Here is a 16,569-nt window from a genome sequence, read left to right on the forward strand (position 1 = left end):
GTGGCACATCTCCTTACAAAAAGAATCTGTCATAGTGGCTGTTTTCAGAGGCTTTCCCAAACACAGTGTGATCTGGAACAAATTGTGAAGCCCACGAGCCTGGTGAAGCTTTCATTATTGAGCACCTGCTGTATACCTCCTTGAGTTGAGGAGAGGGATCAAGAGCTCATGGCCAAGAGGGGACCAGGCCCACCCACAAACACTGCTGATGTGGCAGGGATGTGGCAACGCAGAAAGGAGCCAGGGGATGGGCTCCCAGCAATCTGGGGGCCACAGAGACTGGTTTGAGTGCAGAGGGAGTGGGCTAGGGCTAGCCCTGGTGGTAGGATTCACAGGTGTCGGGCTCCTGGGCTGCAGCTGCTCAGTCACCTCCTGGCACTCAGGTGCATCAGTTCATTGTCCTCATGCCAGTGGTGGGGGCAGCCCTAATGCACAGGGTCTGAAAAATGCTCAGATGTACCTGTAGTGTGTGAGAGGAAGGAGGATGACAAACGTGGGCGTGGCCACCTCGCCAGGTGTGGGTCTTGAGGGAACTTCTGTCTCCTTTCAGGTGGCACAGAATGTGGTCCTGTACACAGGCGACCCCAACCTGGGGCTGGAGCTGTTTGAGGCAGCTGGAGACATCTTCAATGGGGCCTGGGAGCGGGAGAAAGCCGTGTCCTTCTACCGGGTGAGCTGGCCTGTGGGCTGATGTGGGTGGGCCTCAGGGAGGCACCTGGAGGGCTGAGGCACAGGTGTGGCAGGGCAGAGGCCTCCCACCTGGAGGCAGGGCCACCCATGCACATGCTAAGTTTCCAAGTGGTCTCACCGGGAATGATATTGACCGTGCCCCTGCCTGGGACAAATGCTCGGGGCCTGGATGTGACAATGGCTCTACCCTTGTACCTGATGATCTCAAGCAACCATGAGCGGGAAGTCCTGTCCCCATCTTTCAGATGAGGAAACTGAGGCTCAGAGAGGCACAGGGACATGTCAAAGGACACACAGCATGTCAGTGGGAGGCCCAGGTCTGCATGCACCCCGAAGTGGGATGGCTTCTCCCTTCCTCTGAGCTCACGGTGTGGCTCAGCCCTGGGCACAGATAAATGTGGTGTTTTTAGAGCAGAGAGGAGTGCTGGCTTCCCCCAGTCAGACCCCCGGTGCCCAGGTGGGAGAGGCTGGTCTGAGGCTGCCGGGTGTAGCTGGATGGGCCTCAGGTGACTCTTCATCCCCCAACTTGGGTGTCTGAACTCTGTGTTATCCCAGAGCACAGAGCTGTGTGGAGGTGCAGGGGTAGCTGGGCCGTGGGAAGATCCAAGCACATGTTTGAGCTCTGAGGAGGGCGCTGGGCATGGTGGGTGCTGCGGGAAACCTGACCCCTCCTGCCTGTGTGGTAGGACTGGGTCCTGGCCCTGGCGGTGACTACGGGCAACCGCAAGGTGGAGCTGCAGCTACAGCTGTGCAACAAGCTGGTGGCACTCCTGGCCACACTGGAGAAGCCCCAGGAGGGCTTGGAGTTTGCCTACGTGGCCCTAGCACTCAGGATCACTCTGGGTAAGTCCCCTGAGCCCCCATCCTGCCAGGACCCACACTTTGCCAGAGCCCAACCTCCAGGTCTGCAGGGCAGGAGCTGAAACAGCTGCTGGATTTTCCTGGTCTCCTGTCCAGGCAGGCAGATCTGCCCAACTGGCTTCCCCGTCTGGCTGTAGGGCACAGCCCGAGGTCTCTCACGCAGTGAGCTCTGTTTCCTCTGCCTGTTCCCGCTGCTGACCACAGGGGCTGCCCAGTGTGCCCTCTGCCTTCCAGACATGCCAGGCATCTCATTGGTCCATGTATGTGCCAGACTGAGTGGCACATTCCCTTTCTCTTGTGCCCTTCCCACCCTCATCAACCACATGGCTATCTGGCTGATAAAATCCCAGTTCCCCTTCCAGCAGTCTGCCCCTTAAGGCCGGGCATCCCCTGGTGCTGTGCCAGGGTCGTCTGTCCCCCTCCAGAGACAGGGAACCCTAGGCAGGCCGCATGCCCCAGCGCCTTGTGCCCTGTGGCCCAGTACACAGTAGGTGTGCAACTGACTCCCCAAAGTAGGGGGCTCTGATCGTGACACACCCAGGAGGAGTCGGATGTCACGTCTGTGGGTTGCCTGGAGCCGGGGTGCCCGGGAGCACCCGGACTACATGGCTTTTGGGCTCCCCTGGTTAAAACCAGTGAGCAAAGGCAGGTGGCTATGTGTAGGCACAGAGCTGGGCCAACCAAGTCCGACTTTGCCAAAACCTCACAGTAGACAGGGGCAGGCCTTATTAGTTCTGCTTTGCAGGTGGGAAAGTGAGTCTGGGAACCCGGAAGGGACTGGCCAGAGCTGCCCAGGTGACCGCAGGTGCCTGGAGGCAAGCCAGGTGTGCTGCCCGGGGTCTGCATATCTGCTCCTGAGGGGCCTGTGCCCTCCCTGCCCCAGAGAGCCACGTCCTCACACCTGTCCCTTTGGCCTGCACCCCAGGGGACCGGCTGAACGAGCGCGTGGCCTACCACCGGCTGGCCACCCTGCACCATCGGCTGGGCCATGGCAAGCTGGCGGAGCACTTCTACCTCAAGACCCTGTAGCTCTGCAACTCGCCGCTGGAGTTCGACGAGGAGACCCTCTACTACATGAAGGTGTACGTGGTTCTCTGTGACATCATCTTCTACGACCTGAAGGTGGGTGGGGAGGGGCAGGGCTCGGGGTGTTCTCAGCCCCCTTGGAGTGGGATCTCCACCCAGACCCCAGAGGCCTGGGTTCCAGCCTTCCTTAGGAATGGCCCAGTGGCCTCCCTGGAGCTCTGCACGTGGCTGGAGGAGCCGGCAGTGTTAGCAGATACAACCCAGCTCCCAAGCTGGCCAGGCCCCACCCTCAAGAACTCAGTCTCAGCCAGGGAGGCTGACACATGAGTGGGCAATGGTGGCCTCTGGGTAAAGAAGGAGGATTGTAGTCAGGAGGACCCTCCTGGAGGAGGTGACACCAAAGCTGAGTCTTGACAGTCGAGTGTCAAGTTGCATGTAACAGAGAAAACAGGGTCGGGAGAAGGACATTTCGGAGGATGGCATCATCCTCACATTGAATCCACGTTGCAAGATCCAACCCAAATCCTGGCACCTCCTCTAGGAAGCCTGCCCAGGGTGCCAGCCTGCACTGAGCAACTCCTTCCTGGAGTCCCGAGACACCTTGAATCTTCACATCACCCAGGAAGGGTGGGGTGGGACCAGGGTCTTACCATCGGGTTCACAGATGGGGAAACCCCAGCTCACGGCAGGTGCAGTGGGGCGGGGCCCCAGCCAGCCAGGCTGAGGCCTTGCTGGGTCGGGTCTGTCTGGAGGGGAGGTGCTGTGCTCCGTCTGCCCCCAGCCCTGCAGGGGTGGAGTGCTGGGACTGGCAGACTCAGACCTGGGGTGTCTCCACCCCTCTGCCCCGCAGGCACCGCCCTTCCTCAGCATCGCACCAGCACCGTGTCAGTGCTCCTTATGGGCTGAGGGGCCAGGGCACTCCAGTCCTGGGGCCAAGATCTTGGGGGCCTTAGAACAACATGAGGAGCTGGGGCAGCCCTAAGACCCCGCCCCATATCCCCCACCGCAGGCCTGGGGCTGCCCGGGAGGCCCCCGCCCAGTGCTGTTGACACCTGGTGGTCAGAAGTGGTCCCTGTGGCCTTGCAAGTCCCAGCCAGACAGGGAGGTGCCACGTGTCAGACCCAGAGGGACGCTGCTCACCGCTCAGGGGCTCCCCTGGGACCCAGGGGGACGGGCCTCCCAGAAGAGGCCTTTATCTCTTTTGGTCAAGCCTGCCGCCCACTCCACCTGTCCAGGAGGAAGGAAAGGGCCAAGTAGTACCTGACAGGCCAAAGTCCATGGTTGGGGTTGAGAGGCAGAGGCCTCTTTCACCTCCTTCCCATGCACAGCCCTCTGGGCCTCATCGTGACTATGCTGTCAGCGCAGGCCAGCTTCCCACAGGGAGGCCCCCTTGGAATTCCCCAATGGTGGCTGTCTTTTCAAGGCTACGCCCTCCTCCTTGTATAGGAGGCTCTGGACCCAGGGCCCAGAGGAGTTGGAGAAACAGCCGGGCTGCATGGAGCCTGGAAGGCTGGCAGAGAGGCAGGGGTAAATGGGCATCTTGGCCGATTGCCCTAAAATGGGGTCCCCTTTAGTCTCCACATGAGAGCGAGCCCTGGAATAGGGAGGATTAGGTGTGTCCTGGCTCAGCCTGCCACTCACTAGCTGCTGCACATACTACAGGCACGTGGAAATGCACACGCAAATGCACACGGGCACAGGCACACGCACAGACACAGGCATGCACACAGGCACACGGACACGCACACACAGGCATGCACACAGGCACACGAACACGCACACACAGGCACACGCACAGGCACACGCAGAGGCATTGGCTGGCTCCTTCCAGTTTAGTTGGGATGCCCCCACCCCTTCAGGAAGCCTTTGCCTTCCACCCCCGGCTGAGTCTGGGGCCTCCTGGGCCCCCCACAGGCTCCTGGGCTTCCCTCTGCCACAGCCCTGGCCACCCTGTGTGGTGAGTGTTCACTCCCAGGTCCCTCGGAATAGGAGCAAGGACGTTAGGCTCAGCCACGCACCCAGCACAGAGTCCAGTGTTCGGCTGGGCCGGGGGCATTGGATGAGCAGTGGCGGTGACTCGGGGCCTTCTCACGCCCCTGCTCCGTGTGTGGGGTGGGGCAGTGGGGGAATGGACTGCTGCATCTTGGACTTTGTCCTTGGCCCTGGGAGCCATCTTGAGATGGTAAAGAGGGACAGGCCAGGCATGGGTCTTAGAGAGGTTCCTTGGGTGACCCCCATGTGGAGAAGGCGCCTGGGGAGAAGCTGGTTGGGGATGGGAGGGTCAAGCAGGAGGTCTGGGAGGCGGCATCCCAACCCAGGGATGGTGAGTTTGAGCCAAAGATGCATTGAAAATGGGAGTGGATGTCTGGGGAGTCACACTCTGTCAATATTTCAGGGAACATTGCCAGAGAGGACACCTGTGAGATGGTTTTGTACCTGGCCTGTCCCGTGGAGGGCCTGGAAATGGTCAGCATGGACAGGGGCCAGAGGGGAGCCTGGGTCACTCAACGCTGTGCCCCTGCTGTGGCTTGGAGCCACGGGTCCTGCATGGAACTCTCAGAGCAGGCAGGATCTGCCCTGACCTCAGCCCATGGGGAAAGCAGCCACTGCCTGCAGAGAGGGTGGCACTGGGGCAGGAGGCTGGGGGTGAGGGGGTGTAGGGGCAGTCAGGAAGGCTTCCAGGGGTGTCAGGGTCGTCCCCACCTCCTGCAGCTGAGACCACAGCAGTGTCACAGGCTTCGGGGTTCATGGGGTAAGCCAGCATTGGCTGGACATGTGGAATGACCAGGAGACAGGAACGGCCTCTGGGAAGACGGGCTCCGAGTCCCCCTTTTGCTGAGCATGACCTGTCCCCTTCAGGACCTGTTTGATGTAACCGGGTACTACCAGCTGGCACTGGCAGCCACCGTGGACCTGGGCAACAAGAAGGCACAGCTGAAGATCTACACGCGGCCGGCCACCATCTCCCACAACTTCCTCCTGGACCGTGAGAAGTCGCTCCTCTTCTACCAGAAGGCCAGGACCTTCGCTACAGAGCTCAGCGTCCGCAGGGTCAACCTGCCGCCTCTGCCACTCTGCGGGTGGACCCCCTGGTTGGCCCCAGCCACCCTCGCTGAGGACAGCATCCAAGGGAGTGGGTTTTGTGCAAGGAGGATGGTCTCCTGCCTCTCCTGGTGTCTCCCGTGGCTCATTTTCTGGGAAATGGAGGCATGAAAGCAGGGTTCAAATAGCAATCAATGTTTTTTTTTGCAATAACCTACTGAAGTCCCCAGGTTATCCTTCCCTGTGTGCTTCCTGGGCTGTGTCTAAGGGCCATCTCCTTCCCTGGTGGCAGCCCTCTGATCTTGGGGATGAGAACTACTGTGAGTCCAACAGACCTGGGCCAGGTCACCATGAGCCTCGGTTTCCTTGGTGGCCAGAGGGGAGATGGTGGTGGAACTCTCTGGGCAGCTCCCTGCTCTCCCTGCTCAGAGCTCTTGCTGTAGGTCTCGTGCCGCCCTTGCCTTTAACCTTCAGGCCACTGCGCCCGGATGTGGGGGCTGCTAGTGTCCCTGTTCGCCATTGAAGAAATAGAGGCACAGAGAGGTTAGGTGTCTGGCCCACTGTCACACAGCAGGTAGGGGTGGAGACGCAGAGTCCAGTACACTGACCACCACACCACCCTGCCAGCCTGCAGCCAGGAAGGTGTCCCCCATGAGGACCCAAGGTCAGCTCCTGGGCCTCTCTTGTGGTGTCAGGAGAGCCACAGGCCAGTGAGGGTGGCCCCGGGGATCCGTCACTCAGTGTCCTCTGCTCCCAGACTTGGTTGGGCCAGGCCTGGCCAGTCCCACCTCTGGCCACTGGTCAGCCCTGCAGGAAGTGAGATGCAGGGATCTCCGCCTGTGTAGACGCTGCTACCCAGTATTGAAAGCCTTATCTGGGCTGCCCCCCAGCCGTCCCCACATACCGCTCCCCTTCCGGCCCCCGGCCCTCATCCCAGTCCCAGGAATCCCAGGTTTTCCTTCTTGGAATCTCTGGGCCCCAGGAACACAGCTCACACGGTCTCTTTGCCAGTTTACGGCAAGGAAACCGAGGTTCAGAGACTGCGGGTGTCCCACGTGATTCTCACATACACTGCACTCTCCCAGGCCCCTCTTTTAAACACTTTAAATGAGGTGACTTTCACATCGCATGCAATGAACTATTTCAACGCAAATAATGTGGTGGCATCTGTGCATTCACAGTCCTGTGCAACCACTCACGCCATCTAGTTTCAAAATGTATTCATCTCCCCAGAAGAAACCTCCCATCCTCACTAAGCAGTTAACCCTCCTTGGTATCCCCCAAGCCCCTCATTTAATGGAAGGGGAAACTGAGGCCCGGAGAGAGACTTGCCAGTGGGCGGAGCTCTGATAATAAGGAATCAGGCAGCCATCTGCTGCTTCAGTCCTGGGTTAGTTTTCCACCCAGCAGAGGTGACAGAGCCTGGAGGTTCTGGGACCCCATGCTTGCTGCCAGAGCCCTGTCCCGAGCCTCCCCAGCAGGGGGCAGCAGAGAGCTTTCCAGAACCGGCCGCGGGGCTGGCTGGAAGCAGCGGGTCAGAGCTGCTGACAAACCAGGTTGACCCCAGATCGCTGTCTCTGTGGGTTGGGCTTGGGAATTGGAGAGGAGGCCGCATGACTGGAAACATGAAGACAGCACGGCCTGGCTGGAGGAGCCGGAAGCGCCGTCACGTTGACTGAAGACACAGACCTCCTGCCCGCTGGGCCGGGTCTGCAGCCATTCTTCTCGGGGTCGGGTCCACAGGTCCAGCTTGCTCTCGGTCCCCGACCTGCCTCAGAGTCCGGGGGTCTTTGGATCTGTACCTTCTCATCTCCACCCACCCTGGCTGGTGCCTTGAGGGGCCTGGATCCTGGGATCCTGTTCCTCTTGGGCAGCAGAGACTGGGGGACCAGAGGAGATGATGGGTCTTCAAGCCCCACATTCAAACCCCAGCCCACCACTGACAGTCCAGGGGTTCAGGATGAGGGAGTTGATGTCTGTGAGCCCCAGTTTTGTCACCACTAAAATGAGACCAACATACTGGGGCAGAGTGCCAGTCCCCGGGCTAACAGAGGCCTGTTTCCTACTGACAATACCTCTTACTCCTACGAACAGCTCCAGCAACCACACACTAGAGAACACTCAACCCAGGCCAACTTGTCAGAGGCACGTGAACCAGAGCGACTCCATCTTGAATGGGGGCTGGGTAAAGGGAGGCTGAGACCTGCTGGGCCGCATTCCCAGGAGGCTAGGCCTTCTTCGTCACAGGATGAGATAGGAGGTCCCCACAAGATACAGGTCATAAAGACCTTGCTGATAAAGCAGGTTGCAGTAAAGAAGTCAGCCAAAGCCCCAAACCCGAGATGGCCACGAGAGTGACTTCTGATTGCCCTCACAGCTCATTATGTGCTAATTATAATGCATTAACTGCTACAAGACACTCCCACCAGCGCCAGAACAGTTTACAGATGCCATGGCAACATCTGGAGGTTACCCTACATGGTCTCAGAAGGGAGGGCAGAAACTCAGTTCTGGGAATTGCCCACCCCTTTGCTGGAACACTCATGGATAGTCCAACCCTTGTTTAGTGTATGTTCAAGAAATAACCATGAAAATGGGCAACCAGCAGCCTTTGGGGCGACTCTGCCTATGGAGTAGCCATTCTTTTTTTTTTTTTTTTTTTTTTTTTTGAGATGGAGTCTTGCTCTGTTGACTGAACTAGAATGGCATGATCTTGGCTCACTACAACCTCCGCCTCCTGGGTTCAAGCGATTCTCCTGCCTCAGCCTTCCTAGTAGCTGGGATTACAGGCACCTGCCACCACACCGTTAATGTTTTGTATTTTAGTGGAGACAGGGTTTTGCCATGTTGGACCAGGCTGGTCTCGAACTTCTCACCTCAGGTGATCCACCTGCCTCGGCATGCCAAAGTTCTAGGATTACAGGAGTGAGCCGCTGCGTCCGGCCAGAGTAGCCATTCTTCTATCCTTTTCTTTCCTAATAAAGTTGCTTTCACTTTATGGACTCCCCCCGAATTCTTTCTTCTGTGAGATCCAAGAAACCTCTCTTGGGGTCTGGATCGGGGACCCCTTTCCAGTAACAAACTTGCTTAACCTCTCAGACCCCTCGTCTCTTCATGTGTAACCAAAGACAAAGTCTCCCCCGAGGTTCCAACAGTGAGGAGAGAACGCATGGGAAACGAGGGACACAGAGTTGGTGTGCAGAACCAATATCACAGACTGGGTGCCAAGCCACTGTCATACTGGAAGTAATATCATGCTCTCCCCTACAAGTTATGAGGAGCAATATCACAGGGGGGTGTGTACCTTCTCTGGTAGTGGGAGTAGTATCATCATCTCTTCCTTTAGATGACAGGAACAATATGACAGGGTGGATGTACACCCCGTGTGTTTTTGAAAGCAATGTCATTCTTCTTCTAGGTTTTATGATTCATATCACAGGCGGGGTGTACACATCATTCACTCACCCCCTGGATATCAGGAACCATATCACGGAAGAGTTGTCCACCCCCTTTGATATTGTCAGCCATGTCATCTTTTTCCTGCCTGGATATTAGGAATGATACCCCGGGGTTGGGGGCGGTGTACACCCACTGCGATATCGAAAGTAAAATCAGCCTCTTTCCCGTTGGATATTAGGAACTATATCACAGGTGTGTGTACACCTTCTGGGATATTGGGAGTACTGTCAGCCTCCCCCCCCCTACATATTAGGAACAATATACAGGGGACAAGGTGGTTACATCCCCTGCGACATTGAGAGCAATATTCTTCTCTTTCCCCTGTACATTAGGAACCACATCACAGGGGTCTGTACACCTTCTGCGATATTGGAATTAATGTTATCCTCTCCCCAAGCTGAAAGTCAAAAACGATATCACAGAAGGGTGTACACCCCCTGCGATATGGCCAGTAATATCATCGTCTCTACCTTTGGATACTAGGAACAGCATCACAGAGGGTGTGTATACTCCCCTGCAATATTGGGCATAATGTTATCCTCTCTTCCCCTGGATATTAGGAAGGATATCCCTGGTGGTGGGAGGTGGAATACATTAAGAACAACATCAGTGAGTGGGTGTACACCCCCTGCGGTATTGGGTGTAGTATCACCCTCTCTTCCCTAGGATATAAAGAACAATATCACAGGAGGGGTGTACAGCCACAGCCCCTGCGTTATTGGGAGTAATGGCGTCTTCTTCCACTCTCGATATAAGGAACAATATCTTAGGGTGGGTGTGCATCCCCTGCGATATTGGGCATATTGTCGTCATCTCCCAACGTGGATATTGGGCGTAGTGTCCCAGGGGGTTGTACGCCTTCTTCGATATTGGGAGTAATATCATCCTCTCCCCTCAGGAGTGTAGGCAAAATATCGAAGGGGTTTTACACTTTGTACGATATGGGCAGTAACATCATCCTCTCCCTACCTGGATGTAAGAAACTATATCACAGGTGGCTGTGCACTTCTTGCCATATTGGGAGTCTTATCATCCTCTCCCATCATGGATATTAAGAAAAATATTACGAAGGAGGTGTACACCCCCTGAGATATTGAGAGTAATATTATGCTTTCCCCTTCGGGATATTGGGAACAATATTGCAGGAGGTGTGTACAACCCCTGCGATATTGGGAGTCATATCATCCTCTCCCCGTGAATATAAGAAACAATATCACTGGAGGATGTACCCCCCCTGTGTTATTGGGAGTCATATCGTGTTATTCGGAACAATAGCACAGTGGGTGTGTACAACCCGTGCGATGTTGCCACTAGTATCATCGTCTCCCTCCCAGGATATAAGGAAAAATATCCCAAAGGGGTGTACACCCCTGCGATATTGGCGGTAATATCTTTCTCTCCCCGGCTGGCTATTAGGAACAATGTCACAGAAGGGGTGTACACCCCCTGCTTTATTGGGAGTGATATCATCCTCTCCGTTCCTGGATATTACGAACAATATCACCAGGGAGTGTACACCTCCTGCAATATTGAGACTGATATCATCCTCTCGCCATCTGGATATTAGGAACCATATCACAGCCACTGCGAAATCGGAAGAAATATCACCCTCTCCCACTTTGGATGTTAGGGAAAATATCACGGTTGAGGTCCACGCCCACGGTGATATTGTGAGTCATATCAACCTCTCCCACCCTGGATAGAAGGAACAAGATGACCGACGGCATGTACACACACTGCGGTAGTTTCTATAATGTCATGCTTTACCCCCAGGCTACTAGGAATAACATCATAGAGGGGTGTACACTTTTCGCGACACTGGGAGTAATATACTCTCCTGACAGGATATCAGGAACAAGATAATTGATTATTAATATTAATAAATATAAAAATTAATATTAATCACGTCTTAAAATCACAATTAAGATACTAAAAATGAATGGGGTTAAAAAGGTTAATGATTAGTATTAATAATTAATAATATTAACACAATTAATAATAAAATAATGATATCAACAACTAATGTTATTTAAATCAATACTAAGGGATGTTGGCAAAAAATAATAATTAATATTAAGAAATAATAATAATGATAAATGATATTAATATTGAAAATTAATTTTTGGAGTAGATCATAACCGAACTAAAACAATTATCAGTAATTAATAGAAAATTATTAATTCACATTATTACTGATAATTATTAAAATAGATCATTGATATGTAATAATTAATTATATTATTGTTCCCAGACCAATAAACTGAGGGTGTACATCGGTCTGTGAAACAGTTCATTATTTCTAGAGAGGCAGATGATACTACGCAAAATACAGTAACCAGGCTGTGAGTCCACCATGGCTCCCAATAGCCAAGGGGGGGAGAGGGGGTGGCTATTGGTCCCCACCTCGCGGGGGGTGGCTCACCCCCCTGCGAGGTGGCTCCCAATAGCCAAGGGGGGGAGAGGGGGTGGCTATTGGTCCCCACCTCGCGGGGGGTGGCTCACCCCCCTGCGAGGTGGCTCCCAATAGCCAAGGGGGGGAGAGGGGGTGGCTATTGGTCCCCACCTCGCGGGGGGTGGCTCACCCCCCTGCGAGGTGGCTCCCAATAGCCAAGGGGGGGAGAGGGGGTGGCTATTGGTCCCCACCTCGCGGGGGGTGGCTCACCCCCCTGCGAGGTGGCTCCCAATAGCCAAGGGGGGGAGAGGGGGTGGCTATTGGTCCCCACCTCGCGGGGGGTGGCTCACCCCCCTGCGAGGTGGCTCCCAATAGCCAAGGGGGGGAGAGGGGGTGGCTATTGGTCCCCACCTCGCGGGGGGTGGCTCACCCCCCTGCGAGGTGGCTCCCAATAGCCAAGGGGGGGAGAGGGGGTGGCTATTGGTCCCCACCTCGCGGGGGGTGGCTCACCCCCCTGCGAGGTGGCTCCCAATAGCCAAGGGGGGGGAGAGGGGGTGGCTATTGGTCCCCACCTCGCGGGGGGTGGCTCACCCCCCTGCGAGGTGGCTCCCAATAGCCAAGGGGGGAGAGAGGGGGTGGCTATTGGTCCCCACCTCGCGGGGGGTGGCTCACCCCCCTGCGAGGTGGCTCCCAATAGCCAAGGGGGGGGAGAGGGGGTGGCTATTGGTCCCCACCTCGCGGGGGGTGGCTCACCCCCCTGCGAGGTGGCTCCCAATAGCCAAGGGGGGGAGAGGGGGTGGCTATTGGTCCCCACCTCGCGGGGGGTGGCTCACCCCCCTGCGAGGTGGCTCCCAATAGCCAAGGGGGGGAGAGGGGGTGGCTATTGGTCCCCACCTCGCGGGGGGTGGCTCACCCCCCTGCGAGGTGGCTCCCAATAGCCAAGGGGGGGAGAGGGGGTGGCTATTGGTCCCCACCTCGCGGGGGGTGGCTCACCCCCCTGCGAGGTGGCTCCCAATAGCCAAGGGGGGGAGAGGGGGTGGCTATTGGTCCCCACCTCGCGGGGGGTGGCTCACCCCCCTGCGAGGTGGCTCCCAATAGCCAAGGGGGGGAGAGGGGGTGGCTATTGGTCCCCACCTCGCGGGGGGTGGCTCACCCCCCTGCGAGGTGGCTCCCAATAGCCAAGGGGGGGAGAGGGGGTGGCTATTGGTCCCCACCTCGCGGGGGGTGGCTCACCCCCCTGCGAGGTGGCTCCCAATAGCCAAGGGGGGGAGAGGGGGTGGCTATTGGTCCCCACCTCGCGGGGGGTGGCTCACCCCCCTGCGAGGTGGCTCCCAATAGCCAAGGGGGGGAGAGGGGGTGGCTATTGGTCCCCACCTCGCGGGGGGTGGCTCACCCCCCTGCGAGGTGGCTCCCAATAGCCAAGGGGGGGGAGAGGGGGTGGCTATTGGTCCCCACCTCGCGGGGGGTGGCTCACCCCCCTGCGAGGTGGCTCCCAATAGCCAAGGGGGGGAGAGGGGGTGGCTATTGGTCCCCACCTCGCGGGGGGTGGCTCACCCCCCTGCGAGGTGGCTCCCAATAGCCAAGGGGGGGAGAGGGGGTGGCTATTGGTCCCCACCTCGCGGGGGGTGGCTCACCCCCCTGCGAGGTGGCTCCCAATAGCCAAGGGGGGGAGAGGGGGGTGGCTATTGGTCCCCACCTCGCGGGGGGTGGCTCACCCCCCTGCGAGGTGGCTCCCAATAGCCAAGGGGGGGAGAGGGGGTGGCTATTGGTCCCCACCTCGCGGGGGGTGGCTCACCCCCCTGCGAGGTGGCTCCCAATAGCCAAGGGGGGGAGAGGGGGTGGCTATTGGTCCCCACCTCGCGGGGGGTGGCTCACCCCCCTGCGAGGTGGCTCCCAATAGCCAAGGGGGGGAGAGGGGGTGGCTATTGGTCCCCACCTCGCGGGGGGTGGCTCACCCCCCTGCGAGGTGGCTCCCAATAGCCAAGGGGGGGAGAGGGGGTGGCTATTGGTCCCCACCTCGCGGGGGGTGGCTCACCCCCCTGCGAGGTGGCTCCCAATAGCCAAGGGGGGGAGAGGGGGTGGCTATTGGTCCCCACCTCGCGGGGGGTGGCTCACCCCCCTGCGAGGTGGCTCCCAATAGCCAAGGGGGGGAGAGGGGGTGGCTATTGGTCCCCACCTCGCGGGGGGTGGCTCACCCCCCTGCGAGGTGGCTCCCAATAGCCAAGGGGGGGAGAGGGGGTGGCTATTGGTCCCCACCTCGCGGGGGGTGGCTCACCCCCCTGCGAGGTGGCTCCCAATAGCCAAGGGGGGGAGAGGGGGGTGGCTATTGGTCCCCACCTCGCGGGGGGTGGCTCACCCCCCTGCGAGGTGGCTCCCAATAGCCAAGGGGGGAGGAGAGGGGGTGGCTATTGGTCCCCACCTCGCGGGGGGTGGCTCACCCCCCTGCGAGGTGGCTCCCAATAGCCAAGGGGGGGGAGAGGGGGTGGCTATTGGTCCCCACCTCGCGGGGGGTGGCTCACCCCCCTGCGAGGTGGCTCCCAATAGCCAAGGGGGGGGAGAGGGGGTGGCTATTGGTCCCCACCTCGCGGGGGGTGGCTCACCCCCCTGCGAGGTGGCTCCCAATAGCCAAGGGGGGGAGAGGGGGTGGCTATTGGTCCCCACCTCGCGGGGGGTGGCTCACCCCCCTGCGAGGTGGCTCCCAATAGCCAAGGGGGGGAGAGGGGGTGGCTATTGGTCCCCACCTCGCGGGGGGGGTGGCTCACCCCCCTGCGAGGTGGCTCCCAATAGCCAAGGGGGGGAGAGGGGGTGGGCTATTGGTCCCCCACTCGCGGGGGGTGGCTCACCCCCCTGCGAGGTTGGCTCCCAATAGCCAAGGGGTGGAGAGAGGGGTGGCTATTGGTCCCCACCTCGCGGGGGGTGGCTCACCCCCCTGCGAGGTGGCTCCCAATAGCCAAGGGGGGGAGAGGGGGTGGCTATTGGTCCCCACCTCGCGGGGGGTGGCTCACCCCCCTGCGAGGTGGCTCCCAATAAGCCAAGGGGGGGAGAGGGGGTGGCTATTGGTCCCCACCTCGCGGGGGGTGGCTCACCCCCCTGCGAGGTGGCTCCAATAGCCAAGGGGGGGAGAGGGGGTGGCTATTGGTCCCCACCTCGCGGGGGGTGGCTCACCCCCCTGCGAGGTGGCTCCCAATAGCCAAGGGGGGGAGAGGGGGGTGGCTATTGGTCCCCACCTCGCGGGGGGTGGCTCACCCCCCTGCGAGGTGGCTCCCAATAGCCAAGGGGGGGAGAGGGGGTGGCTATTGGTCCCCACCTCGCGGGGGGTGGCTCACCCCCTGCGAGGTGGCTCCCAAGGTGCTTGGTCTTTGGGTGGCTCACCCCCTGCGAGGTGGCTCCAATAGCAAGGGGGGGAGAGGGGGTGGCTATTGGTCCCCACCTCGCGGGGGGTGGCTCACCCCCCTGCGAGGTGGCTCCCAATAGCCAAGGGGGGGAGAGGGGGTGGCTATTGGTCCCCACCTCGCGGGGGGTGGCTCACCCCCCTGCGAGGTGGCTCCCAATAGCCAAGGGGGGGAGAGGGGGTGGCTATTGGTCCCCACCTCGCGGGGGGTGGCTCACCCCCCTGCGAGGTGGCTCCCAATAGCCAAGGGGGGGAGAGGGGGTGGCTATTGGTCCCCACCTCGCGGGGGGTGGCTCACCCCCCTGCGAGGTGGCTCCCAATAGCCAAGGGGGGGAGAGGGGGTGGCTATTGGTCCCCACCTCGCGGGGGGTGGCTCACCCCCCTGCGAGGTGGCTCCCAATAGCCAAGGGGGGGAGAGGGGGTGGCTATTGGTCCCCACCTCGCGGGGGGTGGCTCACCCCCCTGCGAGGTGGCTCCCAATAGCCAAGGGGGGGAGAGGGGGTGGCTATTGGTCCCCATGCGGTCCTATTGGGAGTAATATCAGCCTCTCCCCTCCATGGATATTAGGAACAATATCCCAGGCTGGGTGTATGCCTTCTGCTCTATGGGGTGTCATATTATCTTCTCCCTTCCAGCACATTAATAACAATATCACAGGGCGGGTGATCACAACCTGCCATACTGGAATTATTATCATCCTCTCCCCCTCCAGATACTGGGAAGCATATCACAGAAGAGCTGTACCCTCCCTGCGATATTGAGAGTAATATCATACGCTTGTTCCGTGAATATTAGAAGCAATATTTCTAGGTTGCTGTCCATTCGTTTTTATGTTGAAAGTCATGTCATCCTCTTTCCCCCTAGATATTAGGATTAATATCACAGCCTGAGTGTACACCTAATGCGATATTAAAACTAATATCATGATGTCAGTTTTTGGATATTAGGAACGACGTCACAGGTTGGTGTACACCCCTTGCGGTATTAGGAGTAATAATATGATTAATTATTAAACATCAGTGATCTATTTTAATAATTATCAGTGACACTATTAATTAGAAAGATATCGTTATTAATTTTGAATAATATTTTACATATATGATTGTACACGTTTAAAATTAATTATTAATATTAATGTCATTTAGCAATATTATTAGTTCTTAATATGAATCATTATTTTATTACCAACGTCTCTTAGTAATGATTTAAGCAACATTAATTGCTGATATCATTATTTGATTATTAATAATGATATTAGTATTAATTATTAATACTAATCATTACCATTTTTAACCAGTATCAGTTTTTGCTATCTTTTCTTTGATAATTAATATCAATTATTAGTATTAATTTTTATTATATTTATTAATATTAATTATTAATAGACTTGTTCCTGATATCTGGGGGGAGAGGATGATATTACTCCCAACATCGAATAAAGTGTACACCCCTCTATGATTTTATTCCTAATAGCCAGGGGGTATATGGTAACATTATTGAAACTATCGCAGTGCGTGTGTATCCCCTCGATCGTCTTGTTTCTTATAACCTGGGTAGGAGAGGATGATATGACTCCCAATATTGCAGGGGGTGTAGACCTCCCCCGTGATAGCGTCCCTAAGACGCAAAAGTGGAGAGGACGATATTTCTTCTGATTTCGCAGTGGGTGTACACCACCCCTATGATATGTTTCCTAATATCCAGGGGG

The 16,569-nt window shown here is 57.3% G+C and overlaps 1 protein-coding gene across 1 annotated transcript; it reads left to right on the plus strand.

Moving 5' to 3' along the window:
- Positions 1–262: 262 nt before the first annotated feature.
- On the plus strand, positions 263–8,602 carry LOC140712177 (SH3 domain and tetratricopeptide repeat-containing protein 1-like). Its single transcript, XM_073017939.1, has 4 exons — positions 263–670; positions 1,377–1,533; positions 2,477–2,673; positions 5,437–8,602. The coding sequence occupies exons 1-3, from the start codon at positions 485–487 to the stop codon at positions 2,578–2,580; spliced, it is 447 nt and encodes a 148-aa protein (XP_072874040.1). The 5' UTR covers positions 263–484; the 3' UTR covers positions 2,581–2,673; positions 5,437–8,602.
- Positions 8,603–16,569: the final 7,967 nt, after the last annotated feature.

Source organism: Chlorocebus sabaeus, chromosome 8 (genome assembly GCF_047675955.1).
Source record: "Chlorocebus sabaeus isolate Y175 chromosome 8, mChlSab1.0.hap1, whole genome shotgun sequence".
In the NCBI taxonomy this organism is placed as follows: domain Eukaryota; kingdom Metazoa; phylum Chordata; class Mammalia; order Primates; family Cercopithecidae; genus Chlorocebus; species Chlorocebus sabaeus.